At 45.0% G+C, this 26,008-nt stretch overlaps 2 protein-coding genes across 11 annotated transcripts in view; both read right to left on the reverse strand.

The window, feature by feature from the left end:
• On the reverse strand, positions 1-23,634 carry LOC147186820 (retinal-specific phospholipid-transporting ATPase ABCA4-like). Of its 9 annotated transcripts, XM_086101768.1 has the most exons (51): positions 23,531-23,634; positions 23,162-23,275; positions 22,489-22,582; positions 21,631-21,772; positions 21,344-21,483; positions 19,867-19,994; positions 19,522-19,719; positions 18,127-18,216; positions 17,462-17,696; positions 16,871-17,010; positions 15,037-15,153; positions 14,199-14,396; positions 12,682-12,887; positions 12,424-12,600; positions 12,104-12,326; positions 11,272-11,493; positions 10,988-11,192; positions 10,815-10,892; positions 10,560-10,727; positions 10,136-10,313; positions 9,893-10,024; positions 9,341-9,480; positions 9,118-9,255; positions 8,759-8,955; positions 8,563-8,665; positions 8,254-8,459; positions 7,810-7,864; positions 7,649-7,729; positions 7,099-7,265; positions 6,843-6,967; positions 6,578-6,676; positions 6,174-6,363; positions 6,000-6,094; positions 5,886-5,918; positions 5,592-5,697; positions 5,376-5,450; positions 5,134-5,303; positions 4,864-5,041; positions 4,659-4,774; positions 4,217-4,364; positions 4,014-4,137; positions 3,774-3,903; positions 3,503-3,623; positions 3,299-3,361; positions 3,110-3,216; positions 2,752-2,893; positions 2,155-2,289; positions 1,959-2,062; positions 1,795-1,887; positions 1,288-1,537; positions 1-824 (listed from the first exon to the last, which is right to left on the reverse strand). In XM_086101768.1, the coding sequence occupies exons 2-51, from the start codon at positions 23,225-23,227 to the stop codon at positions 705-707; spliced, it is 6,948 nt and encodes a 2,315-aa protein (XP_085957894.1). In that variant the 5' UTR covers positions 23,228-23,275; positions 23,531-23,634; the 3' UTR covers positions 1-704. The 9 variants fall into 9 exon arrangements, 4 of the variants coding, with proteins under 4 accessions (XP_085957894.1, XP_085957896.1, XP_085957893.1 ...); XM_086101770.1 differs by lacking the exon at positions 7,649-7,729; XM_086101767.1 differs by lacking the exon at positions 23,531-23,634 and having other exon boundaries at positions 23,162-23,317.
• A 521-nt stretch (positions 23,635-24,155) lies between these two features.
• The window catches only part of LOC147186821 (rho GTPase-activating protein 29-like), a 31,766-nt gene continuing 29,913 nt past the window's right edge, over positions 24,156-26,008 (reverse strand). For both annotated transcript variants that reach the window (XM_086101915.1, XM_086101916.1), the window contains one exon: positions 24,156-25,836. In XM_086101915.1, the coding sequence (XP_085958041.1) occupies positions 24,911-25,836 (926 nt within the window). In that variant the 3' untranslated portion in view covers positions 24,156-24,910. The remainder of the gene's footprint in view (positions 25,837-26,008) is intronic.

Consider the following 26,008-nt stretch of genomic DNA (forward strand, 5'->3'; position numbering starts at 1 on the left):
TGTTTTGAAGAAAATATCTTTATTCATCTTTGCAAAAAGCTGCATGAGTCTTTCTCTTAGTGACTGCTTACCAACGTCACGCGAATGATAATGCGCAAAAAAAATATGTAATGAAATAAAGAACTGAAATAGAATCATGAGAGCCTGATGTAATTACCTCATGCTGAGAAGCACTGATTAGCAGCAAGATTATTGACACACTTCGTTTCTGCACAAGTTTCTGCGTGAGAAAAAACATCTATTAACGCTGCATAAATAAAATGCAAACATTTTTTATGACTCTGTGAGTGCTTATACCATGAAGGCAAAAAAATGAAAAATAAAAATCAGGCATGGCATCGGAAGTTGAGATACAGTCTACACAGGAGCAATGCAGTCTTGAAAAAGCTTCCACTCAGTGACATGTCATTACTCAGTCAATGTCATTGTCCTGAATCTAGAGCTATTTTTAGCTCGCAAGGCCTAAAGGTGAGCAAAAGAGCGTCTAATCGTAGGCACATCAATGCTGCCCTCTGCACTTAATTGCAAGACCAAGTTTACACAATTAACAGTTCAGTCAATCCAGCAAAAGTGAGCTATGACGGTTGAAATGCAACCCCGAAAGAAGACAACATCCTGAGGCTCTGCCGAAAAAACTTGGCATTTTTCAAATCATCAGAGCAAAGATCGTTCACTATGGCAGAAAATAACAGACCAATTAACATTTATTTCCTTAATCTCTTAATTGGGGTGCCATGATCACCTCGCTGGGCCCCAGCTGCTTTTGGATGCAACACAATTGCATCATCCTCTCTCGACTGCTGCTTGGCAAAATTCACAAACACCTAGAAAGAAACACAGACTTGTGTTTGATTGAAAAAAAACAACAATTGAAAACGGAAAATCGGTTTTGAATTGACGCACCGAATGATCACTACATAATCAAATTGTAAAACAGTTATACTCTTCAATCATATCACACCCTATGTCTTGAGATGCGGATCAAATTGTCTTTCATGAGAGATGTCTGCCTGAGATACAAACCCGTGAGACGTCGCTGACGATTTTACGTTTCTTTGAATTAAATGAACTTGGATAAATTGGGTTTGGCACATGAATAAACATGACAAAGGCTAGAACCGTACCATATCGTATCAAATCGTATCGTAATCCCACTGACACCCTTGAGTATCGTATAATACCTCGAGAATAATATCGAATCGTCTTTTGTGGAGCGACACCCCCGCGACACACACATATACATATATAAATAGATATATTTGTTTTTATTTTCCAACCGTGTTTTACCTGATCGAGAGTTGTCTGTGACACAGAGTAGTCCTCGATGTTGAGCTTGTCTTTGTTAGCAAGGACCATCTGAAAGATCCTTGCCAAGGAGGAGGAGGCGATCTTGTACTGCAGGGTGTTGTAGTGTTTTTCTCTCTGGATGCAGCCAGGAAAGGTGCTCTCCATGAAGGCTTCGGCCGGGTTCAGATCCGGTGCACCGCCTGCCTTGGGGGCCCTGATCTTCATGGTCACCACATATCCATCGCCAAATCTGTGTTTTTAACATTCAGGCAAATCAAGTCATTCAAAGATTGCCGACTGAAAGCTAACTGAAATGATTCAATATGTGCGGACTGCTCGCATAATCCAGTGACAATAGAAGAACAGTCTCAGGTTGTATTGTAACATTATCAGATGGTACTATTTAGCTTCATGAGGGCCAAACTAATATTCATGATGTTTACAACAGTAAAAAAAAATGTAACAACAATGCTAATACTAATAATATCTTTTTTTAAAAAGACCTACTTGTATTTGAGCTGTTGAATGGTTCCCAGACATTTGAAAGATCCATTAACCATGATGGCCAAACGTGTGCACAAGGCCTCGCATTCCTCCATGCTGCGATGGGACAACAACCATGAAGAAATCCGTGCACACCAAAGTTGATCAATACACACGTTGGCATTTACCTGTGCGAGGTGAGAACAACAGCTCGTCTGTCCCGGATCACACTTACGATGGAGCTCCAGAGGAAGCGTCTGGAGAGTGGGTCCATCCCAGTGGTGGGCTCGTCCTTGTGGTGCATGAAGGAACGCACACAATCACCAAACAATACAGCCAAGTTTGCTCAAGTATGTCAGACGGCCATGTTGTTTTGGGGCTCACCAGCAACACCAGGGCAGGGCAACCAATCATGGCGATGGCTGTGGATAGTTTCCTACGATTCCCTCCGCTGTAGGTTCCGGCACTTTGGCCCGCATACTCGGACAGGCCCAGCTGTTGAATGGCCCACTCAGCAATCTATACAATCAGACTTCAATCATTCAAGATGAACGGGCGACGTGAGTAATGACTCTTTTACATCACAGGGCACATGATGTAAAAGTGTAAATGTGCTTTTATTGTTTTGATGGTCACTGACTTTTTTTCCCCCACATGCTGCTCTCTTGACATATTAGAGAGATTAGATGGATTACAGTGAACTTTGCTGTTTTGGTGCCAAAGCCAAAGCCATGTCTAAAGTAAAACGCTGCTAAGCTACTATGTTGATGTGAGGGGAATAGCTTCATTTAGTCATGCTAGAAAAAAGGGGCTTCGCCGCAATCTTGTGGCATGTCTATGCAATTAAAATCATTTTTGGGTGCATGTCAGTTACTTGCCCCACATCCTGAAGACCGTAACTTCCTTATATGCCTCCTTTAAATGATGAACTGCAGTTTAATAGTTTTGCATGTAGGTTTTAAGTCCAGCAACACCTCTCACCCTACTGATCTCAGCTTCTGGTACCCCGCGGAGGCGAGCATAAAGATGAAGGTGTTCCCTTCCTGTGAGAAGTTCATCGATGGCATCAAACTGTGGGCAGTAGCCCATGTTCTGGTGGACATCCAGGATGTTGGTCAAAATGCTGATGGGCAAAAGAAAAAATAAATAAATAAGACACTACTCAAAGTTACTGATGTTTGGCTCAACCCCATTGACTTTGTAAGACACTGATTGTGCAATTAAAGCTACAGAAAATGCAATTAAATCGCAAACAATGGAGACCTAAGAGTGGAACCTAAGAGCAAAAAATAAATAATATAAATATTCAGCTCTTATGATATATATGCACACAACAAACCTGTGACCAGCGATTGAGGCATCTCCTGTGGTGACATCAATGTCTCCAGTCAACATCTTAAATGTGGTGGTCTTCCCGGCGCCATTCACCCCCAGGAGACCAAAACACTGGCAATCAAGAGAAATAAAACACATGACATGGTGTGCATTGATTCTTTCCTTTATTCATTGTGTCATTGACGATACAAACCTCTCCCGGTGACACACCGATACAGATCTGATCCACGGCGGGCGTAATGGTTCCTGTGTATATCTAGTGAGGAGCAAACAAGAGCAAAGATATGCTTTCATATTACTACAGTGTGCGAAAGAAAAAAATAAACAAATTAGCAAGAGAGTGACCAAGAGATGAGAAAATTAGCTAATTAACTCAAAGAAAAAAAAAAGATCTCACCTTAGAAAGGTTGCGTACGTGCAGAATGTCATTTGTTTTCCTGCTTTTATAGATTCTCTCCCTTTCCTCAGCCACATCCAAGTCTTCATCCTGAATGGGAGGCTTTGGGCCATCTGGTATCCTGCCGATGAATCATGTAGACAAAACTCAGTGAGACTGCATGACAACTATGCCGGCGTGTCATGTTCGGAGGCCGTGGGACTGCGCCTGGCTCTTCTTAGAAAACCACAAAAAACATGTTTAATATTAGTTTGGGGTCCTTTAATCTTACCAGTGATCAAGGAAGAAGCGATACTGACAGAGAATGTTCAAGGTGAAATAGATGAATCCCTCAACTGCCATACAGACTAAGTTCTTCCCAATGAAGTCCCAGTCATAGGGGTCTGGGCTGTGATCCTCACCTAAGGACATATTGCAGGTCAGCGCCACTCGAATGCACAGGAAATGCACAGGAAAGACTACCTGTGGGGGTTGGGGGTGGGGGGGGGTTGCATGTGGAATCAGGCATTACCGAAACGAGTAAAGATATCAGTCACGGCCTGGTTGATGGCCATGTCTATGAGGCCTCTGCCCAGGCAGTAATGAGGAAAGATGAGCAGCACGCTCTTAAACAGCTGGTTGAACTTGTACAAAGCCTTGACAAAAGCCCAACACGTTAAAGTGACAGAACGGAGAGAAGACAGATTTCACGGAATTTAGCTTGTTGGTTCTTACCGTGGTGCCTTCAAAAAGGTCCAGGATGAAGGTGATGGCACTGCTGTTGATGCCTATGAAGAGGTTGATACATGACAAGGACACATAGGCCGTGCTGGGGACGCTGAACATGTAGGACATTGGGTACATCATGGGGGTGACAGACCAGCTGAGAAAAACAGAGAAAATACATTTGAATTCCAATTCAATTACGCAACTATCTTTTTTTTTTTTATAAGTGCACGGACTAAGCAAGTAATTACAGAGGGATCTAATGCACTCGATATAACAATCTGACAGACATCAATGGCCAGTTTGGACACTGAAACAGTTAAAGATTAATTCATTTAACTATGTCCATGTTTGTTTCTTTTTAACAGTGGCATTGACCTGCGCTGCATCCTCATCTTCCTGTCTCAAGTAGTAAACTTTTCTTTTGATCTGAACAACAAATCACACATACCCATATAACATAAGTAGTGCAACGAGTGGCTGCAGATTGCTTGGTGAGGTGTAGCACTTCTTATCAAAAAAGATGAAAATTTGCACTACCATCAGAGCACTGACAGAGTAATTCACCTGCAAACACACAGACGATACATTTACGGTTTATTTCGTGAACGTATAAGGACAACCATCTTGATGCGTGATCACTTTCTAATCGGTACCATGTCCCAGAGAAAGTTGGCCATCCAGTAGATGAGCGGGCTGACACCACTGACGAACTGGAGATGTTTGGCCTGGGTAACCCTTTCCTGGATGAGATAGAGGACAAAACTAGCTGGAACAAAAGACATGGCGAAGATGACACAGATGGCTACCACTGCATCCACCGACGTGTTCAAGCTAGGCAAAAATAGAAACATAAAAGAAAGAAAAGACGGCAAAACATGAAAACTCACACATTCTTGGATACCGGATGCAAAGTGCCCACTTACACCGTGATTTCAGATAGCTGCTCTTTGGTGAGGTTGAGAGGGTGGTTGATGGCCGTGATTCCGTATTGATCCAGTTTAGCTCCTTTTGGCAGGTTTGCGCGCAGGATAGCGTTGTTGGCCACATTCATGAAGGACACCATGGCGTGCCAGCCCTTGTTGTTGTACCATACCTGGGCAAGGATTGACTCCAGCTCCAGAAGACATACAGCAAAACCACGAGAAATATCACGCCGATTACTTGCCTTCACATTGTCCCGCGTCTCCATGTACCTGAGAAACGTGCCTATTTCCCTCAGAGTTTGTTTACAGTGGTCACCCTGCAAAATAACAATCAAATACAAATAAAGCTGAATCATCAGCATTGTTCCATATTTGTATATTTGATACGCGGGTGTTTTTAGAATCTAGGCGATACACCCTATGATTTCATAAATAATCAGACTATTTCAAGACATCACCCCAGTAATATTGAGCATTTGTCCCAGTTGAGCGGCTGAATCCTGGATGTCCTTTGGCTGGAGCTCTAAAACGGGAAGCTGCCCTCCGACGGATATTCCTCCATATCTGGAAACCACAGAGAGAATGCTCAGCTTCATCGTCACTTCAGCCTGCTTGCAGATCCAAACTGCACTGAACACTCTACACCGGGAGAGCGCGAATTCCACCAATGCCCTTAATGCAAAGTGAAACATGGTACAGTACTCAAAGTAACCTCGTTTCATTTAAATGTCAACATGTATGAAGTCTATTACCTTTGTTCGTTCACCCAATATTTGCTCTTTAAGCTGAAAAAAAAACCCACATTCAGATTCTTAAATTTCAGTTCAGGATTTTCCAAAGCAGTCATAGACTTTTTGGGTAAACACCTGGTCCTGATGAGACCGGGGTACGTTTTCACCAGGTAGTCTGAGATGTTCCTACCGGTTAAATCCAAGAGAACATCTCCTGTTGACTGAATTCTCTGATGCACAAAGACAGAATGACACGTCAAGCGAAAGCTTCCGGACCAACGACTATTCTGAGCTCTCTGCGACGCCGACCTGTGGGGGCGGAAGACCTCCAGCGCCTTCGGGGCATGTGGGCAGCATGGTGAGTTTCTTGTCGGTGCTGCACTGGCAGTCTGGAGACGGTCTGACGGATTTCCGCTCTGGGTCAGCCAGCCTCTCGATCACTGAGGGGTTAACCGGGAGCATCTCCCACTCGGTGGTGATGTTGTTACATGGGAAATCTCTAGCGGGGACACAAATTGACCCATGTGGTTAAACAAAAGAGCAAAGAGCCTGACGTTTATAAGATCAAGTGGGATTTATAGACGGAATTAATTAAGTTTTTGTTGTTGTGTCACCACCGAGGCAGGCGGGGCGGGGAGGCTATTAAGTCACAATGGTCCTCCAAAGGTCTTTAAATATCATGCGTCCACAATAAAAGTGTGACATTTACTTACTCGAGCGGCTCATCCGCCATGCAGCGTGTCCCAAAACCCGGCCTGTCCAGCAAAACTTCACCCAAATTTCTCATCTGAGCATCCAAAGGACGTTCATTACTGCAGTAGAGAAAGTGACAACATAACCAAAAGGAATTACCATTGGAGATGTTCGGATTTAGAAATGTAACTGAAATAGTGTGCTTTTAAATTAATTGATGATGAGTCCTATGAGCTTTGGACCAAACCATGACTTTGTTCCCTGTCCGACGAGCATTGGTCTCACCTGAAGAAAGTGTACTGTCGGCCATACATCCAAGGACTTAGAGTCACACTCGGATACTCCCCAAATGGTGGAACAATCAGCGTGAATGTCAGTGCCAGGAAAACAAAACTGGCGGGTAAAACAATCTGACAGACAGAGAGAATTCAAACTCACTCAAAACAGCATGCTCTTTACACACGACTTCACTTCTGAACTGCTACTCTGCATTAGAGGCAAAATACAAATGGGGAAACTGGATGGAATGCAGCGAGGTTACCTGAGCAAAGAAGTCTTTGCAGGAGCGGGTGGTGTGGTGCAACCTCTTAATCAACAGCGCACAGAACTGCTTAACGGCCAGACACAGACCTTTGACCTGATACGACCCGCGACCCGCGTTGCCTTCAGGACCATCACATGGGCCGGTGTCCAAAGGGTCGTCTGAGCCTGGAACGTAGCGCTATGGTCAGGTAACACATCTGCACATGTTGCATTTGTGATGGACTACAGCAGGCTCGTCGACAAGCAGCAGAGGTTTGGTGACTCAATCGGGGAGCTAAATACATTACATGTTGACCAGTGTTGCACTGATAGGGGTGCCAAAGCCTAACCTGCAGCAGGCTCAGCACACGTACGCAAGGTAACACTTTTAAAAAGAAACACAGTATATGCAGCACAAGGTTTTCCCTGCTGCGTGCATTCATTTGCAGCTAATACATTCGCACAACAAGGCTGACATTCCTCTTTTGTATGACATGCGCAGTTTGCGCTTCGCCCCGAAAGCAGCCGCGGCATCTCTTCAGAAGCTGTAAGGCAAATTCTACTGTCACCTTCAGGTGGCTCCTTAGCAATCGCCACTCTGTTGAATCCACAGAGGCTAGCTCGAGAAATCTGCTGCACTGATTTAGTGTCTGAGAGAGGCACACAAGGGGTTATAAAAGGAAAAGGAATTGAAATATTAGGATGACGATAGAAGAAAACAATGCCTTACCTTGAATGCATTTCTTGCTGCTTGCATATCCATCAGCAGTGACTTTTAAGAAAATCTACAAAAAAACAAACAAGCATCAAATATATTCTGAAAGCATAAGATAGATAGAACCATTTAATGAAAGAAGATATTCAATTTGCTTTGGAGATTTTGTTGACTGCTGGAGTAGATTACATCAGATTGGATTTTAGTACAATCTGATTCGATGTGCGCCTAAATCGTTTTTGGGCAATGATATAACATTCTACCTTCATTGTATTTCTGTCCCAGCTCAAAAAATTCCAAACACAGACACTAACATGTCAACAATGCTTTCCTCGAAACATTCACGCAATCATATTTTTCATGCACATCAACCCGAGTGTGAAGGCATGCGCATTCGTCCCCAAGAGCACGACACAATCATGATAGCCTCATGAAGCCTGGCGGATCCCTTTCATGTACCTCTTCCAACGACGCGTCAGACACGCCAAAGCTGCTGAGGCCGATGTCCTCCAGTGTTTCCTCTAGTTCCCTGAAGAGGCTTGCGTAGGCCCTCGGTTGGAAGTCGTGAGCGGGAAGCAGATAGGTCATCTCTTGGCCAATGGCCTCAATCAGATTAGCCCGAGGCACGTGATGATGCACCAGGGCCGTGATGCGGTCGATGTTACCTGGAGATGCAAAATATTTAAGTATGTTGTTATAGTTTTATGGATGTATTGAAGGGAACGTGTTTCCGGTATGACTGCTGTCTGAGTTTAATGCAGACTTTACCGTCCATTTGTCTGTGTGGAGTCAGACCGTCCTCTTGATTTACTTTAAACTTCAGGCACTTGGAGCACACACAGGAGCAGTTTTCGGTACAGACATCACCAGCCTACAGGAGAAGGTGGAAGAAGAGATAGAATGGTTTGGATGGGAAAAAAAAATTCATTATTCTCCAAGTCTAATCCGCATAAAATAAACATACAGTTTCCGATTCGCCCGTCTTCGAAGTGCCGTATTTCATTCTCCGCACAAGAGTGAGGTAGAAGCCGGCACCAAAGCAATTCTTGAGAAAGATTGGGGAGCCGCAGCAGTAGAGACGCCCCTGGGAGATGATAGCGACCCTGTCACTCAGCAGGTCGGCCTCATCCATGTGGTGGGTGGACATGATCACTGTACAACCTGAAAAAAAGGGGCAGAGGAGGGGAAAGGACAACGGGTTAAGGTATGAACATTGTGAATGAATGTCGTGCATCCAGCTTGTGTCAGGTTCGAAAAAGTGGTCATGGTAGGGGAGCGCATCATACACGTCCGCAATACTGCATAATTTGAACCGACGGTTACCTGCACGGTATTTGAGCAACAGATCCCATATGGAGCGTCTGGAATAAGGATCCACCCCGGAAGTGGGTTCATCCAGGATCACCACCTTTGCGCCACCAACAAATGCCAATGCCACAGACAGTTTCCTCTGCATGCCGCCTGAATGAAAACAACGTCATAATGGCAGGACGTGTATACATTGCATACTCGGGCCGATGAACGTAGTTCAAGTATCTGAACCGACCTGACAAATTTTGTGTCAGTTCATCTCTCTTGTGTGGAAGGCCGAGATCCTGGAGCATATTTTCCACCTCCTCCTCGGCCTCGGCTATTGGGCGGCCTTTCAGCAGCGAGTGGAACAGGATATGCTCGGCAACAGTCATACTGTTGCGTCACAGCAGGCAAACACAGATATTGCAATGTTAAATCATGCTGAGCTGTAATTTGGGGCAAATGAAGTCACAAAGATAGTTTAAAAACTGGAGAAATGAAGTTGATAGATTGACATTTTTATTTCATTTGTCACATGTCAAATTAAGGGCCTCGGGGGCCAGGTTTGGCCCGCCAAACATAATTTTTCTTTTTTTTTTTGTAAGATGAACTAAGGCCTAATTCATGTTAAATGCTAACTTAACAGAAATTATGTGCAAAAGACTGCCAATTTTCTTCAGTTTGTGCAGATATGAAAAGCATTTTTATACATGGACATGATTCACAATGGCCCTTTGAGGGAAACCAGAACAACAAGGTAGCGTGATGAAAACGACACCCCCGAATTAGTTGGCAAATTACATACTACTGAAAAAGAGTGTTGTGCTGTGGGCACATTCCCAGAGACAGACGAATGGTGTCCATGTCCGTGCGGATGTCTTTGCCGTAAATGGAAGCAGTGCCTGAGGTGGGAGGGAACATACCAGTTAAGATGGACCTAGAAGATAGAGGACAAAAAAAAAAAAGAGGAAGCGGTTGGGCGATGAAATATGATCCCCAACCGACGTGTTGATTTTGGATGCATAATATATCTAGGTGCGACACATACATAGTGGTAGTCTTGCCAGCCCCATTGTGCCCAAGAAAGGCAGTGATCTGGTTCTCGTAGAAGCTCAGGCTGAGGCCGTTCACGGCAGGCTTGGAGCGACTGCCAAACACTTTGACCAGGTTCTGGATACAAACGCCCCTCACCAGGTCAGCTGGTTCTGCCTCAAAGAATGCCTGCCCTAAAAGGTGTTGACAGTGGCAACAATGCTATGACAGTACAACAACACCGAGAGGAGGGAAAAGGTAGAATACTAACACGAGAAATGTCAGATTCGCACAGATTTTGCCATGGAAAAATACGAAGGAGAACGAGATGAAACAATGCTTTTATATCCGGGATATGATATATGAGAAGCACGTCTGCACACATTTTAGGTCATCTAGTTGAACGGCATATAAGTCAAAGAGCCAAATGGATCCAGTACCATTTGCCTCCTGGTTCTGATCTCGCTGGTCTCTGTGTTCACATGCGCTAGCTTCTTCTACAGTCTTTGGTTTCTCCTGGTTTCGTTGCTCCTCTTTTTTCTGCGGCTCCCCTTTATCCTTGAATGTTAGGTTATCAAAACCTTCTTTAGGCAGCTCAGGTTTATTGTCTAAAAAAACATAATGAGACGTATGTATGTACTGTTGTTTATGTACATGGATATGGAAAGTGGAAATGCTTGAATGAAAAGGCTGACCTGAAACTGGAGTGACTGTGTTGAGCCAATAACAGGGCATGAAGGGGAAGTAAAATGGGCGGCCAATTCCATATTGGCCTGTGTCGCATAACAAAGAGAGCAAGAATACAATTCATGTTCATACTGGTTATTTTTCTTCTTTATAAAAATAAATGTTTGTCGATCAAACAGACCGGGGAAGATGTTGTCCAGGTACCAGGCAAGTACAGCATAAAGCAAGGTGTCCAGGCCCATCATGCAGATGGAGGTGAGGAATGAGAACTCATCCCCCTCCAGAGGACTGGTTTGAATGTTGTCCCACTGCAGACCCTGACCTTGCTCCTCATACCGGGATAGATACTCTGTCCCAAAACCAAAGGCAACTTGGGACATCAGACTCTGAGGGACAAGATCAGTGTATTAACATCACCCTTTTAAATATCCGGTGAATTTAAAGGTGATCAGCCGTTCCGCCTACCACCAGGATCTTCATGTCTTTGGTGATGCGATCTTGCCAAGCGAAGCAGAAGAGGTGAGGCAGGTAGAGGGCAAAATAAATGATTCCGCAGCAGGCTGCTGCCAGGTTGGCTTGGTTGAAGAAGACGCTGAGGAGAAAGCATTGCATGATGGTGGCCGTGGTGAAGGTGAGCAGAAACAGAAAGAGGATGAGGGGGTTGCTGTAGTTGAGTACCCTTCCTCCCTGCAAGCCAGAATCATAAACAAGCAAGGGATGTGAATCGCATCTGTATTTCGCAATGTCGTGGACACAGCACATTTTGTATGTAAAGTGTCGCTTAACCTGATCTCGAAAAGTGACGTCACATTCCTCAGATAAGAAAAAAGGTCATAGATAGCCATAATATCCCAAGAGGCATCTTGCACTTGTAAATCTACCATGAATGGTGGCTTGGAGGAAAAATAACTACTCTGGCCCAGGCTAAGATTTCAAGTAGGGCAAAAATTTGAGTGAAAAAAAAAAGATTGTTTTTCAGAACATTGCCACTAGGGAGCACTACAGCACACAGCGTGCTAACTTGGTTAACCAGAATGACGTCCAGTTTTAATCATTGGCCATTCTTGCAAACTGTCAAAGTTGCCATTATTCCCATGATGTCACGGACTTTGCTGTCATTTTGTTAATGATTTCTACATTATGTCCACAAACACTGTGCCACTCTGTGAGTCATTAAGGAAGGCACGAGAGGCGAAGGTTATCGTAGCCATCATTTGTCGTGAAATCCATGGCAGTTAACACGATGACACAACGTTATCAAGCCTAAACACAAACTTGGGAGACTGAGCTTCCGCACCATGATGATGACTGTAAGGAGAGCAGTGCTGGTACCCATCACGAGGAAGCTGTCAATAAACCAAGTGGACCAGATGACGCTATTGGAGACCCCCATCACCTTGAGGGTCTCCTTGAGACGAAGTTCCTTTTCCAGAACAATACTTTTGACGATCATGGACACAGAGTAGACCCAGGCCAGAACCATGAAGATTGGAAAGCAGCGGTTCAGGGTCAGCATAAACCTGGACAGATGAGCAATTCCAGACAAAACGACCACAAAAATTTGAGTGGTGTTGCTGTGTGTGTTTTGTTGCGATGCATGTGTGCACGTCTACTAACAGATCATCCACATAACAAGGGTAGGGCATCTGTTGCAGGTAAACGCCCAATGGCCACTCTTTCCCCGTCTGAGTGCGAATGATCCCCTGTTCTATTATGTCCTGAAGGTAAGCAAACCCTCCCCAAACATAACGCAGGTCATCCATAGGATCTGCTCTGGGGCCCGGATCCCAATACCTGAAAGAGATACGTTATTAATCTCTAAATCGATACATAAAAGAAAGGATTGCCACACTTCCCGATGACCTTCACGCTAACCTGTCTTTGACTTTATTGGTGCGCTCCACAGCATCAATATCCATCCGGATCTTGAACTTCACATGAGGCGGGACTTTGGCGGTCCAAGACTGCATGTTCACAAAGATGAGACCCGCCCAAAACTTGCCATCCTCCAATAAGTCCAAGGCCCGATAAGTTACGGTGTCCTCGTTGGGCAGGGCCACAAATTTATCCAGGATCACACACTGCAGAGGAGAGGATGAGATGGAGAACAAAACATAGAATTGAATGTGAGTCAAGCATGAAGGCTTGGTTGTCTATATGTGCCCTATGATTGATTGGTGGTCAGTCCCCAGGGTGTAGTCTGCCTCTCGCCCAAAAGTCATCTCACCCGCAACCCTAATCAGAACGACTGGGATCAAAAATGGACAAAAGAATGTTCGAAAACAACACGTTTCATACAATTAAAAAATAAATAAATAAATGAATAAACACTTGCTATCTTGACCCATAAAAGGGTCCCACTTAGATTGTGCAAACAGGCGAAAACTTCCAAAACACATAAGACACACCCGTGCGATTTGCTCTCTACTAAAGACACACTGTCAATTGACAAAGTTCCAAGAAATTCCGGCTGCAAACGCCGTCCTTAATCTGCCGGAGTATCCTCCACATCCGCACTATCGGCCCAGTGTGCGGCGTGATTCGCATGCATGCCAGCGCCGCGCAAACAGCCAACCAGTCGGCCTTCAAACATACAGCCATTGTCGGCGCTCCATAAAAGATGGCGGGTAAAGTGACAGCTGTGTCTAATCAGCCTGAGGCGTTCCCACTCTCGCTGTCACACTCAAGTGCTGTAAGCTTTAAGTCGGACAAAAACAAAGAGCGCTAGCCGTCCACCCAACAGTGCTTCCCGTGTCACCCCTGAGTGGGACAGACCCCCTCATCCCAGTCGGCCCCTTTAGGGGAGGGGGGAAAGGACCGATTTGGACTTTGTTTTAAATATATTGGCCCACTTAGCTATGGAGGACCCTCACCATTGAAAGTCTGTGAGGCTTTGTTGGATTTTTTTTGAAAGGCTTCCACTCCATCAGCAGTCAACAGAAGCGAGCCGACAGCTCGTCTGTTCCTCTGGCTCTCGTCCCACCTGGGGGTTGCCAAGTTTTGTCGATGGAGGACAAATTGCCAAATGAAAAGACAACTTAGCCAAATGCTCGCGCCGTGTCAAAGATGGAGCACAACAGTGGTCTTTCAAGCAGGCTAATGAAATCAACAAGTGACGGGGGCTGTGTTCACTCGGATTATTACATGAATGGGCCATTCCAAGAATGTGACAGCTCAGGTGAATTGTAGCGTCAACAGTTCAAAGAGGTGGGTGGCTACCACAAGAAATGATCCTGACACCGTATTTTCATTTGGAAACCCGGCTTAACCCACGCATCCCCTTAAGTTCTCAAATGTAGCAGGGTCTTTTTTGTACCTGCAGGAAGACTGAAATCACAGATGCAACAAAAGTTTCTGGGCGACAGTACGAAAATATTTCAGACTCCACTCACATCTCCATATTGGTTGAGCATGCGAATGACACGGTCAGTGAGGTTGAAAACATCCCGCCAGTCAAAATCAGGCATGCTGTCAGGCCTCTCCTGTGGCGGACCGTTGTGCAGGAAGTTGAGGATGTGTTTGGTGGAGAACAGAGCCTCCTCAAGACTGCGGTCAATGAAATCCATAACGGAAGGATTTCGGAACGTGTCCTGGAACATAATAGGAAAGCTTACAATTGAAGGATTACACGGTCTTAATCACATAAAAGTTCATTTTTTATTTTTATTTGACGTTGGGACTACTTTGCTATCATGTTCTGTGTTACTTGTAATTAGGGTTGTGAGCAAACTGATTGTAGATGGGACATTATTCAATTGAAACAAATAAAATAAATAACAATGGTAATACAATACATATACAAATTGAACCCCCCGCCAAAAAGTGCAAATGTCACGCAACATCTTGGATATATAAAACTTCAAACACAAACTCCATGAGCTCCTCTTGAATGTATGATTTTCAGGCTTTTCATTTTAGGTTCGCTTTAAATATCTGCCCAAGGGACTGCGAATGAAAATGAGCAAACTCGGGTGCATTTGCAAAATGTTGATTAATTGTGCATTGTGCCTTTTTCAACAACAAAGTGACATGAAATGGAAAAAAAAAAACGTCCTTTATTTTGTGATCACTAATCAGCTATTTTTGCTAAAATGTGTTTTGAGTTGTCAGACAGGATTGCTCGACACACCAAGAAAAAACACCTAATTATTTTGGTCATGGCTGGCACAGGATGCCAGGCGAATGTCACGCAAGCTTTTGGATTGCCGCGATGGTGTACCGTCGCCGTACCCGTATCATTTTGATTTGCACTCCATCTTGGAAGAAAGCCCAGAGCTGCGGCGCCACCTCCTCCCAGGCCTTCCCCATCGTCTTCAGCCTTTGCAGTTCTTCAAATGTACTGTTGGCCTACAAGAGAGCGCAAGTACGTACAGTAGGCACTTAACAATTGGTGCGCTGATGCAAATGTACCCATACGTGTGTGAAACACCGCCAATCGTGCACGCTATCCTCTTAATCTTCTGCTACATGACTTTCCCACACCAAACTCTCTCCCCAAACAGGCTTTGCAAAGACAACACACACGCTCTCACACAAAGAATTTCTGTAAGCCATGCGCTTCAGATAACCAGCGAGTGTGCGACAAACACAGCCAGTGCCAAAATGTCAAATATTTACCGCAAGCTTATCGTTAAAATCCTGAATATGTGTCACTACAGTGCTTTGTGTGCGCGCGTGTGAACAGCAAACGCCGCTTGCTATTTTAGCATTCACTCATGTGCAGTGGGGGGTGAACGTGCTCAAGAGTACACCCAATTAAACGCCTTCCTCTTCTGTGTGTCTGATTTTGGGCGACAATAGGGACAATGGGGCCAGGGTGACAATGGAGGCCGTTGGTCCAATGCTTTCACCCAGACGAGTGAATCGTAGTCAGGTTGCCACATTCCCGCGGTAGTTTCAAGCAGCAGACACAAGCAGCGAATGGAGTGGAGGGGTTCCCCGAGGTCACTCCTTGCCACGATTAACAACTAGTACGGCTCCTTACATACTTGCATCGAGTTACAGTGAATCTAATTCCGCAACCAAGTGTGGCCTGACTGCAGGTTCACATGGTCCACCTTTGAAGCAAATACGTATTTGTGTTTACGTTAGAGTGTGTTCATGAAACACAAGAAGTGTTTGGCATCGCACAGCGCAGTGCCGTTGTTCCCAGCAAAGGCTTGAGTGAACATTGCTATTCACCACATCCTGTCCAGTAGGTACCTATATTGTACAGGTATGCCGTTGCCAACCTTTATGAAGCTTGATATTGAGGCAAATGAGTGCGCTTTGGCTGACGGCCACTGATATAATCCGATTCAAAGTAAATTCCTCTCTTATACCATTTACGTAAGAGGAAACCATTCATCGGGTGTACTTGTTAAGATGTTGCATAACAGTATGGATGTGGATTTGTATTGCCACGATTCAAATGGTCCTTTGTATTATTTTGTTCCAGTGTGTTTTTCCTCCTGAATCTGTGAGGACAAAAATAGTACAATCCCTTTGACCCTGCTAAGGGACCATATTTGGATATGTTGATTCAAATACTGTGGCTATAGAAAGTGATCAAACCCCTTTTAAAAAGTGGCATCAAGATTTGGGACAATTGACTGAATTTCTTTGATTGATGATAGTGAAAGTAATGGTCTTGGTTAGATTTCAAAAAATAAATTTTGATACGTGACCGAAAGGTTGGCATGTGCGATCGCATGTATTATTATTATTTTTTTAAAGGACTGACACAACACGAGAAAAGCCATGGCGCCAGTAGACTGTGTGACAGTCATCGGCGGCCGATCGGCTTGTGTTCCTCCATTGCAACCAGACCATCCATGACCACTGCCACCCCCTGAGGGGCTTTGACCAACAAGTATCTACATCTCGATACAAAGGCTGGGACAAAACATAAGGAAAGCTGATCCCCCTTTGATGGGGGGGGGGGGGGGAGGCATTGTTCCCTGAAAATCAAAGAAGTTAGTCAAGTAGTGCATGGGCGGGTGGGGGGGGGGGGGGGGTCCTTTATCTTGAAAGCTTCCGTCATATGCCTGCATTAGTATACAGGCAACACTAAACAGCGACTTACATTTCTTATGATCATTCTGACAGCAGGTGAGTCTGGGGCGTAGAGGATCTTTCCCATCAACATGGGCTTAAGGGAGTTCCATACGATCCTGGTGGCAGGGTCGGATTCCAGCTCGCTCATTATAGCGTTGCAGAAAGGAGCTGGGGGGGGGGGGGGGGGGTAAAAGTGTGCATTATATGGACCGTGCATTCCGAAGTGATGATCAAACCGGTTGTAGATCTCACTTTTCATGCCGTGCAAGAATTCGTTCCTCGAAATAAGAGGACGCAAATAACGGGAGCTCGAAATACATCTTAGACAACCACCACATTGCTTGCCACCAAGCATCCTGAACTTGTTTATGATATTGTACCTTGAGGGCTGCAATGAAGGTTAAAAGGTGCACAATACCCGCACCAGTTCAAATGAAACTCTTTAGTGTCTTTTGTGGAGAACATTTAATCTGTGATGGCAGGACGGTGAAAAATTGGTGAGCAAGTCTTCCTCACCGGCGAAAGAATCTTGACTTTGGCCTTCCTGCGCACGTTTTATCCTCTCAAAGTGAAAACATGCGTTCCTTCCAAAACGGCACGTTTGACATGTTATACTCACTGGTGCCGTTGTCGTAAGTGTGCTGGCTCTGCCTTCTGCCACTGCTGATGCCAAGAAAAGCTTTGTAGTTGTTGTCCTCGTACCAGTTAAAGGAAGCCACTCTTGAGAAAGCCCCCTCAGTGTAGCCGCACACGAGGCTGGAAGCGGCGGCCATCACCCGCCTGAAGGACGGATCGCTCTGGAAGAGAGGGGACAGGACCTGGAAGAGCTCCCCTGTGCTGCTTCTCTGAAATAACTGGAAGGAGGTTCGGAAAATAAAGGGAATGGTCAGAGCGGCATGTCCCGGAATGTGAAATTTTACATGAATTCAAATTTTATTTGTTATAATATATACATTTTCATACAAAAAAGGCACAAGTGGAACATCTCCAAACCGTTTTGTAAAGTGAATCAAATAAACTACAGTACCTTACATAATATATGAATAATAATAGGAAGCATCATCATAGTCACGAATACTAAAAGTACTCGTATTCGGAGTGCAGGTACAGTATTCATTCACCTTCCTTATATTCACCGTGACCTCTCAGCCCCCTCCCCCACCCGCCGCCACCCCCGCCCGCACAAACTGAGGCAAACGGAAGCAAGCCTTTCCTGTCTCACTCAAAATAGAAAACTGAACTTTTTGAATGGGGCTGAACGGAATTGCACGAGTGCAGCGTTACCTCTCGCAGTTTGTCCGAGGCGGCGGACAGCACCTGGACCCAAAAGTGAATGTCGATGCCTTCCGAGTTACTGTCCAAAACGCGAGGAAGCTTGAGGAAGGGACAGAAAGAAAATGACATGGGGACACATAATAACGTGTATCCTCCTCAGCATTTTATAGGGCAGATATTGAAACCATATCTCCTGACTAAAAGATCAGTTGAAACGCACCTCAGTTGAAAGAATTGAAGCGTTTTGATGAGTGGGTTCTTGTGATTTGGAGTGGTAGGAATAACATGGGAATTCAGAATGGTTTAAATGGAAGGACATTTATCAATACAAGTTTGAAAAAAAAGGGCCGGAACGAACTGATGTTTGCTGTCAGTTCAGTGGTTTGCTTTGATTTGAGTTATTTTTTTTTTTATCCCAAATCAGGATTCCCAATTGAGAAATGTGGTTAATCCCCAACCGACATTCGTTATGATTGTCACATTCATGAATCAAAAAGTTCTTTGACCAATGAAAAGGTCACAAAAGTAGCCAGTAATAGCTCAGCGCGTTTTATTCCAAAAAGCGGACCCGGGAGGATCCGTTTTGGCTCCAGACCTCAAGTTTGGGAACGACATGCTTGAGATCTTGCATACAATAGGCTAAAGGTACAGGAAGCAGGACAAGGCCGAGACAAAGACCAGAGGAGACATCCTTCCTTTGTGACATATCTCTCGAGCTCAACGTGTGTGCATGCGCATATGCGGAAGTCAAGGGAAAAAAAAAAGTCTTGAACGGAATGTAATGTAACTCACATGTGGACGAATGAAGAGGAAGCCAGTCGCCCTCCGTCTGCCGCTTTTGTTTCCGAGCCATGGCCTTTAATCATTAAGGGAGTGTTTCAGCTCAGCTAATTACTGAATGAGGGCGAGTCTGACAGCTCTGCTAATGCCGTTTCACAGGTTTTGAACACGTGCCGAAGCATCTGAAGTATGTTTGCTCCGCAACAACTCACTTTTCATTTCGTCTTTCACGGCCAGCTTCAAGGGTGGTAAGTTGTCAGGAAAAAGAGGGCAACGTTTCACCTCAACTACAGTAGTCATCAGCCGACAAAATATTTTACGGTGAACATCAGCTAAACGTTAATCCCGAGAGGAGAAATTCAACAATGCATTTTGCGCACACGCTTGGATTTCTGTGTGTTCCTGCAAGCAAATGCGACAACGTGGCAGTACTTCAATCTCAGTCACCGATCTGGGAGTGCGACTGGATGCCGATGTAAAATTCCATGCTCAGATGAGGTCAGGTGTCAAGTCAAGGGATTTTTTTTCCCCCACACAGCGTTTGTATTGCATCCCATCTCATTGTGCAGGCGTGCCTAATGAAGTGGCCGTCGGGTAAAAAAGAAAGTTCAAATCTGCACTGACCACTCGGAAGAGCTTGAAAAAGTCAACGTTGGCATAGAACTTGTCCTCGATGATCTGCAGCCGCTGCGCGCTGAGGACACACATGGCGTTGCGGACAGCGAGAAGCCCCCTGCGGGTGGGGAAAATGAGGAATCGCTCCAAGAGGTTCAAGCTGCAGGCGACGTCCTTTAAATGCATTTTTGGAACCCCAAAGGCAAACTGAGGAAAGGGCACAGGGTGGGAAATGAAAAAAAACCACTCAAAAATTCTGGATTGTGATTAATTGTGTAATTGCTCAAAAAACATAACATTTAAATACACATTTTCCCATGAAAATCGTGTCACGTAATGATCCTGTGTAGTAACCTGTTCGGGCCTGACTTGGGCAGTGACAAGTTGATTGACCACAGATTCGGTGAGCGGAACGTCTCTCAGAAGGAATGATGTCAGCGTCTCGTCATCCTTAAGGATTGCCTCCACCTGCACTCCTCGTCCTGCAAATGTGTTTGCGAATGCTGACCAATGAGTGCTTACTCGGCTTGAAAATTCCCTGCAAGGGGCTTCTCATGAAAGACCCTCCTATGTGATGCTCCAATCTTCAATCTATTCCCACATCGAACCAAGTGCTGTATGCCCTCAATCCAAGTTCAAACCGAGATTAACCTGTTGGGGGAAGAATCTGCGTTCACGGGGACGGCCGTGGCTCAGGAGGTAAGAGCGGGCCGTCCACCTAATCTCACATTTGGCCCTTTGATCAACATCTCTTCCAGCGTTTCGCGCCCTTACACACAAAGCAGTGAACCTGAGAGTGGCCCTGAGGGCATTAAAAAGTGCTTTATTATGAAAGCGCGAGATAAAATAAAGTTGAGTATATCCACACGAACATAACTTGCTTCCTGGTATGATCTAATGTTCTCTCCTGTGGTGCTCATGGGAGCCGAACCGCTGATGAAATGTGGCCTCGTCTTTTCTGTTAAGCCTGTTGAACGTTAACGCCATGAGAGTGGAGTGACATAACCGATGCAAGAGGAAAAGCCCGTCGTCTCTTCCCAATCCCATCGTAAAGATTTGGACTAAGAATACACGCGGCGTCATGTATCGTGTCCATGTTTATCCAAAAACGGTATCGTTGGCAGAGTGCCCCGTGAGATGGGAACTGTGGCTTTCTTGCGCCTCATGAGAAAAACTGGTCGAGGCACGTGAAGCGCTTTCCCACCACATAAACACTGTGCCGCCAGTGAAAGTAAGCTGCTTACAATACGCATCTCTCTTGAAGCCATGTGATGTAAGCCTTTTAAGGCGCAAAGATCTGCAAAAGTTCTGGTGGTTAGAAAAAATGACAGTGAACTATTAAAAGAGTAGAAGCGCGAGCAAAAGTCAGTTGCACGAACTTCAAGACCTAATATGCATCTTTTTATACACACTTAGTTGTCATTTCTTTACACTTGCACAGACAAACCGTGCATCATATTAACATTTTTTTTTTTGGGCGGGGGGGGGGGGTTGTACCTATAAGGTAAGGTGACTAAATGCTGCAAATGTTATTGCAAACCCCATGTCATATCAATAATACTTTGTCTGTAATGGGCTTTCCTTCCATTGAGCGGGTGAAACTTGACATTCTGCCAAGGTGTGCATTTTCAAACACAGTTCAGTTGACAGCAACTTTAAAAATACACGGACAGGTAACTTGTGTGACGTAACAATTCATTCTCAGCATCTCAAGACAGATTGCCATTTTAGATATTGTCATCCTGATTGGAAGATTTTGTGACATGACTTGTATGCATCGAAACCAGAGCGACCCCGCTAACTTTTCATCGAATGGATTTGAAGAACTGACCTGAGACTTTATCGGGACGGCTACGTAACATGTCCATGAAATTGGTCATGGCTCTCACTTCAGACCAAAGACGTCCCACGGGTAGAAGCTTTGGATCACTGAAAAGAAGCTCCTGGGCATCCGAGTAGAAGCGGGCCAATCTGCAAAACAAGTTTCCCTCACATATTTTTTTTAATCATTTATATTGATGCAAGGATTTTTCTTTTTTTCTTTCTATAAAAACACAAATGATGGTTTGTTTTAGGATTGGCTCCCAAGTGCAGCACACACATCAGGATAAAGCTCACATTGAGTTGTTGTAGTTGGACACCAAGCCAGGTGATTCACCACGAGTGGGGTACTGGAAACAAGGGTTGTTGGCATTACAGAAGATTCCCTGAATCCATGGTAAGATCCCCGCAGATGGCATGGCCTTGTTGGGGAAGTGGCCTGAGGAAGACCGGATAGAATCATAACATTGGGTGCCGGGAAAAGTATTTGCCACCTTCCTGATTTTTGTCTCCTTTGCATTTTATCACACACAAAGGTTTCAGTTCATCCAGGTTATTTTGCGACTTCCTGGATGAGTCATCCCCACACTCTTGGAGTACAGTATACTTAGCTGGTCGACCACACCTGGGAATGTTTGCCACTGTTCCCAGTTTGATCCCTTTGTGGATAACGGCTTTGACGGGGGTTCGCAGGAGCCGCCCGAGTCTTGGAAATGGCTTTGTCACCTTTTCCAGACTGATAGATCTCAATCACGGCATTTGTTTCTTGAGCTCTTGTATGCCAGATTCTATTAAAGTGATTTTTTGGATTCAACAAATGTGATGCTGGGGTGTTGCCTCTGAAATTGAGCTCAGCTTTGCCAAAACCGTCATTTGTCACAATTACTTTGTGATTTAACAAGGAGGGGCAATTACTTTTTCACATACGGACAGGTTGTTCTAGATTTTTTTTTGTGACTTAATAAATTAAATTGGCATTTAGAAACCGGGTTTTGGATTTCCTTGTGGGGAACTGAAACCTTTGCATGTGATAAATATACAAAGAACACAGAAATTCCAAAGTGGGCTTTTACTTTTTAACAGCACCATACGTGCAAGACAGAACGCTTCACAGAGCACGGTGTTGAAGTGCAAAACCTCTGCAAATCAGCTTACATTCATGCTGACGGTAGAGTGGATTCACCCTTCGAAGCCACACCAGCACCATGAACAAAATAATTGGCCACATGATTTCCATGAGGAAGCGCACCTGGTTGAAAAGTTCAAGCGAGAAAAAGAACATAACATTGATTGCTTGGTCTGGACATTTTGGGGCTTCACTGGGTGAGGAATGGGACAAAATGGCAATGATGAGGCATTTTCCGTAGGCGTGGAACACTTTCCAATCATCCAAAACGATTGTTGACATCATTCCTGTACTAATTGCAGCCACAAGAGAGCATATCGTAATTCTGCCGTTACGGCAGCCACTTTAATTGACGCCCCGATTCTTTGCTCGGTTTCACATGCTTGAGCAAAACACCACACCCCAAATAAAGACCTTTGAAAAAAACATCAAGTGCTCATTCCGACATTTTTAGGCAATACAGTATATTGCACTGTACAGTTTGATGTCTGCCTGCACATTTTGCTTTTCCTCCGCAAATGAGAATCTAAACATGAATCTAGTTGATCAAATGTTATTCCGACAATGTGCATCGTGCATAACTGAAGAATCTTATGACTCAGACAAAACCCTTAAGAGTCGCTTATATCAGCAAAGCATGAAGGCTCCCAGCATGCTAAGCGATTAAAGGCAGTGTGCAAATGATAGATGAAAGGAATTTACCCTCTGCCTCCTGCGGACGGTCCAGTTCTTCCACAGCAGGAGTTTGACCTGCGTTCCTGCCCCCATGACTCCCGTGTCACCCCCGGAAAGGGGCTTGGGCAAATGCACACAGGCCTGCATCCAATCAAACGTACGCCATTGCACCGCACATATCATCAAATACAAAAAGAATATCAAACTGACACTCCATCTATCGACATCAAGAGTTAATGATCCCCAAGCACTTATGGTGAGTGGGCCAGTTGCATAAATCATCAAACTTGGTTCTCAGCGCTGCCACTGAACGGCCACGCTTCATGTCAAGTACATCAAACCACACCGCCATGTCACGCTAAAATAATCATGGGTACATCAAATTCAAACACCTACCTCAGCCGAACACTTGCCCCGGTGATTGATATCTCATGAATACAGCAGAACACCACATATTCCGCCGGAGGGGCTGCGGGATTGCTCACGCAGCTAATTTGCAGACCTTGTGAATCGTTAAGGAGATTGATTTAATCTCCTTTCGAGGCGCAGGGAGACAGCCAACACCTCACATCCATGCGCGGATGCCGTCATGACCCAACCACCTGGCCCGCTAATCCTGCCACTGTTATGAGCCTACTTGGCCAAATGATATGCAGTGCAGGGTGAGAAATGTCATGTCAAATAATGCAATATGTTCACATTGAAGTTTTTAACTCATTCACTCCCAAAGACGTTTTTAAACGTCTTTTCAGACTTGGTCCAGAATTGGCTGGTACTGAATGAGTTAATCGCACCGTGTTTGTGTCGGGTGTGTTCAATCGTGGTTCTTAAATGAAAACATTTATATCTGTATCAGTGCCTAGCCATAATCAGGCTGTGACGCACCATTGAGAAATCAGCAGCTGCCCGGTGATAGAGAATACAAAATGGAAATGAGCTCAGAGAATTTTTAACAAATAAAGAGCGAATGAAGAGCACGTTCTGATCCAAAAAACAAACAAACAAAAAAGGCACAAAACCATTGAGGTCGAAAGTTGTGAGATATATTTTAATAACTTACAAAGTATGCTGTCCGGATGTACCTGTCTTTTTACAAGGAACCATTTCAAGATTGCGCCAAATTTGCAAGTCACCATAAAAAAAAAAAAAAATAGGATTTCAACAGTTGGCATGGATCCTGTTACTTACTTACCCCCCGCCCCAAAAAAGTAAGGTTTAGACTCATTTCAGTGATAAAAATCAAGATTTTTAGGATCACACGTTCACCTGTATAAGACGGTGTTTGTTCATGACATTCCCAATATACAGGTGCCAGACAGAGCAAGTATATTTTTAATGCTTGGAAGAGAAAGCTTAAGTTTCTTTTTTCTCTGTGTAACAGTCTAAACAAATGACGGGAACACATCTTCCAGACTCCTGCACTGATGCGGTGCACCATTTTGTTTGTGGTGGCTGCATGGTCGATTGTAACTCGTCAAATACATACTTTTTGGTACACAAACGGGGAGTCTGGAAGAAGATTCCAAAATGTCCACATAAAAATGCAATTGCACAGTTAAAGGAGGATTATAAATAGTCCCGATGTCAGTGTAGTGCTCGCGGAGTAATCCATTGGCGACTTTGTCTCTAAAAATATGCACCCTTTTAAGTGCGTTCCGTATGCATTTGGGGGATGCAACGGCTTTTCCTTGTCCACACACGACCGCCCATTTGTCTTTTATAGTGTCAAGTCAAAGCAGGTGTGTCTCAACGCACTGGCATCTGGCGGCCTCAGTCTCACACAAAATGAGCTTCTCGATGTTCCACCTCTTGAAGGTGCCTGGATCTCAGTCTCTGGTACAATGGTCTGGCCTGGTTTAGGCCCCCGTCCTCTAGACTTGGACTGTGGGACGGCGAGGCGGTTTCCTGCTCTGCCTCCGCATCCTCGGCAAGAGGCTCATCCACAGAGACCTCTAGTTCCTCTTCGTCCTCATCCTCCCCCTGTTCGTTTTCGGCACTGTTAGCTGATGCGTGGAGTGATTTAGCTTGACTCCCCGACGGAGGCTTATAGAAAGTTCCGGGTGGCGGTTGGAGGGTCCTGGAGGGCCGGAAACCCATTGCCACTATGTTGTACTTGGTTACATTTTCCTCCCTTCTTAATGTCCTCTCTGGTCGCAAAGACGATTGCGTTGACATGCTGTAAGGTCCATTCGAGTAGGTGCTAACAGTGCTCTTATTGGAGTCTTCGAGGGACAAGCTCGAGGATGATACTGACACAGACGGGGGAATCCCGCTGGCATCATCTGCTGAACTGTCCGTACTGAAAACATTTTTGGTCGTTCTCGAAGCAACATCATGGTGCTTGTATTGTTTGTCCCAAGTCCTGCGCAAGGTCTGGGTGTCGATGCACGTGCGCCGGTAGTGCGTGGCGGCTCGCAATTTGGTCATCTCAGTTTCATCCACCTCTTCGATGGACTGGATGCCGCGGTCTCCTTTTCTGTCATCTTCATGCAAGCTCGTCCATCTGGGATTCTCGTCGGCTTTTTCCCGGCCGTGGTTCCGTTCTACCGGCATGCTAGCCGGCCGGGAGGGGGCTTTGTTCCGGTGCGGTCGTAGGTGCACCCTGGTCGTGGGTGTGACGTGTGGAGAGCGGATGAGGCTTCGCTCGCTTGGTTTTGGGACCTCGATGACACCATTGCAGGACTTTGAATCCACTTGGTCGCCTTCAAAAAGAGATGGACAAAGTATGCTCAACAAGAGTATGGTTCAAAGCACAAAATGAACGATGCATCCAAATCAACCTGCAGATTTTGCAGAATCCTTTTCCTTAACTTTTGCAGCCAACACAATTAGCGAGGTGGCTCTTCCCACAAGACTCAAATGACAAAAATATAT

The sequence above is a fragment of the Hippocampus guttulatus genome, chromosome 21, assembly GCF_054856545.1.
Source record: "Hippocampus guttulatus isolate MCC_2025c chromosome 21, RoL_Hgut_1.0, whole genome shotgun sequence".
Lineage (NCBI taxonomy): Eukaryota > Metazoa > Chordata > Actinopteri > Syngnathiformes > Syngnathidae > Hippocampus > Hippocampus guttulatus.